At 31.4% G+C, this 2,803-nt stretch overlaps 2 protein-coding genes across 2 annotated transcripts; both read right to left on the bottom strand.

The window, feature by feature from the left end:
* Positions 1-407: 407 nt before the first annotated feature.
* On the bottom strand, positions 408-1,334 carry LOC136774827 (general transcription factor II-I repeat domain-containing protein 2B-like). Its single transcript, XM_066729312.1, has one exon. It carries the CDS (start codon positions 1,332-1,334, stop codon positions 408-410), a length of 927 nt encoding a protein of 308 aa, XP_066585409.1.
* Positions 1,335-1,423: 89 nt separating this feature from the next.
* Positions 1,424-2,074, bottom strand: LOC136774826 (general transcription factor II-I repeat domain-containing protein 2-like). The gene has a single exon (XM_066729311.1). It carries the CDS (start codon positions 2,072-2,074, stop codon positions 1,424-1,426), a length of 651 nt encoding a protein of 216 aa, XP_066585408.1.
* Between the last annotated feature and the right edge of the window lie 729 nt (positions 2,075-2,803).

Raw genomic sequence — 2,803 nt, 5'->3', positions numbered from 1 at the left:
GCATAGTTTGAAGACATGCCATATTTGACATAGTGTATAGTATGAGGTCATGTCTTCAAACTATGCATTCACTTGGATTGTCCTCAGAGCATGCGTTTTATTGATGAAATGTACATATTCACTTAATTTAACGCTTAGACACGAGAATTAACATTGGAATCAGTATTCTGGTATAATTTTACGTATTTTAGACCAAAAAAAACAGGGTGGCCCAAACTATGCGTTTGACATACCTATATATATATATATATATATGCTTTAATGTGTAGACTGTTTCAAGGATCAAATGACAGATTCTTAATAGATTTCCACATCACCCAGGAGGTACTATTAATGATGCATTTTTTTGTAAGTGGTATACCCAATAGGTCTAATCCACTATAATTGACAACAAGAGAAGTTAAAACTTAATTTGGTTTATATGTTGTGACTGGAGGAACTAACGAAGAAGTATCTATTTCGATGTTAGTTAAATATTTTCTCATAAGAGCAGTCAAAGTGGAATCATTCATGGAAGACCGTAAATCATTCTTGATTTGTTTCATTTTAGAAAACGAACATTCACACAAATAGGTGAATCCAAACATAGAAAATATCCTGAGCCCAAAACTTCTTAGAAAAGGATATTTGTCTTTTGGCAAGGTTTTAAAAATTTCTAATGAGTTCTGAAATTTATTTTTTAAATAATGCAAAGAAATATCATTTTGTAAGTCGCAAAATTCTTCCCGTAAGGTTACATTTTGCTCCTCAATAGGTACAAAGAAGACATTTTCATATAAAATTAAATCCTTTCTAAGAGCTTGCAAATCTTTAAAACGAGTAGTGAATTCTTCAATAATCAATTGAAGGATATAGAAGTATTTCTTAAAGTCGCAAGTATTTGGAGCAGATTCTTCCAGTAAATATTTACATGCGGGAAAGTGATAAAAGCTATTATGTATTAAATCATGCATAAGCATATTTAATTTCGCTATGAAGGAATCGATATGACTGACTAATTGAGAATTAGATTGTTTTGATGTTTGCAATTTATAATTCAAGGTGTTAAGATGATTTGTTAAATCAGTTATTAATGCTAGCTCACAAAGGGAATCTATATCTTCTAAAAATGATTCGAACTCATTATACGTTGCTGATGTCATTGCTATAATTTGCAAGAACATCATTATTTTATTCTTTAAAGCGAAAAACGTTTCTAAACATTGCCCTGCACTAAGCCTACGAACATCAGAATATAAAGGTATATCCTTATAGAGTGAAGCATGCTCAGCTAAAAATAATTTAAATTGACGATGAGTTAATGATCTATTTCCTCCTTTAATTAAATTTATCATTTTTGTGACCATTTTCATTGCAGCAGTAATCTTTATTGCTTTGCCACATAATGCTCCTTGATGAATAATGCAATGGATTAAAGGAACTTTTATATTTCTTTGAAATAGCTGCCAGCAAATCCTTTTCTAGTTCCTACCATAGACGGTGCACTATCCGTAACGATACATGAACACTTGGAAAAATTAATATTAAATTTTTCAAAAGTGTTTTCCACCGGGCTAAAAATATCTGCGCCTGTCGTTGTACCATGTAACGGGAAGAAATCTAATAACTCTTCAGTATAAGAAATGTCATCTTGCACAATGCGCACAAATATACTTAATTGACTGACATGACGGTTGTCAGTACTTTCGTCGAGGTACAATGAAAAATATACACACGACTGTAGCAGAGATTTAAATTTTTCTTCAATAGAACCAGCTATTACTTGCACTCTGGAAGCAACCGGTTTATCGCTCAATGGAATTTGAAGAACATCATCAACCGTCAAAGATCCTCCAAATGCATTTACCGCTTTAAGAAGACACGATTTAATAAATTCGCCATCAACAAAAGGCTTACCACGTTGAGCAATAAGCAAAGAAATAACGTAGGAAGCTTTACGAGCAAATGAGGATGTTTGGGCAGCAATATCCAAATTTGGAGGTTCATCAGAATATTGTTTAAGAACTAGTTTCAATCCTTCTATTAAATTTCGTCTTTCATCATCTTTATAAATTGAATGATTATGTTTCGACATGTGCTTTGAAAAATAATGTTTTTCTATAGTAAATTTAGAAACTATGGATGGCTCATAATGGCAAATCAGACATACCGTTTTGTTGGATATATAAAGGAAGAATTTGTCTTCTCAGCAACTGTTGAAACGCTGATTATATTTTTGATTTCCACTCATTTTATCACTCTAACTGTCAATAAATTAGAGAATTCACAACACAAAACCAGCAAAATCAAGGAAGAAATCGACATCACTTGCTATCAAAAGAAATAAATTTTGATGAACAAAAGAAAGAAGAGAAGATTTATTTCGACCTCTAAATTACAAAATCGCACAACCGGAGACCTAATCGACTAATCCGTTCTAATAACCGTTTATTGTGACACTTTAAACGGCAATAATCATCTATCGAACAACTGCTGATATTTGGCAATGTCAATAATATTGTTGTTATACTGAAAAAGTTCATTGGGAGACTGAAAATGATACTAAAATATTTAAATCTTCTAGTCAACCTCCTGAGTATAATAACAACACAGGGTGTTCGTTAGAAAAGTTTCCAGTTGATTATTTCGAAATCCAATAATTTTTCAAAAAATGTTTCTTACAAAAGTTTTATGGTTCAAAAGGGGACATAAAATGTTATCATTAGATTGATTTTCAAATTGTGTTTGAAAAACATATGAAGGTCACTTTGAATTTTTTAAATAACCTACTATTTTTTATTGCATATTCTTTTAGCTTATCTCA

Source organism: Prorops nasuta, unplaced genomic scaffold (assembly GCF_024137725.1).
Source record: "Prorops nasuta isolate Cenicafe-Biocafe unplaced genomic scaffold, Cenicafe_Pnas_1.2 PNAS00007, whole genome shotgun sequence".
In the NCBI taxonomy this organism is placed as follows: domain Eukaryota; kingdom Metazoa; phylum Arthropoda; class Insecta; order Hymenoptera; family Bethylidae; genus Prorops; species Prorops nasuta.
Note: the sequence above shows the minus strand (reverse complement) of the source record. Positions and strands in the feature narration are given on the sequence as shown.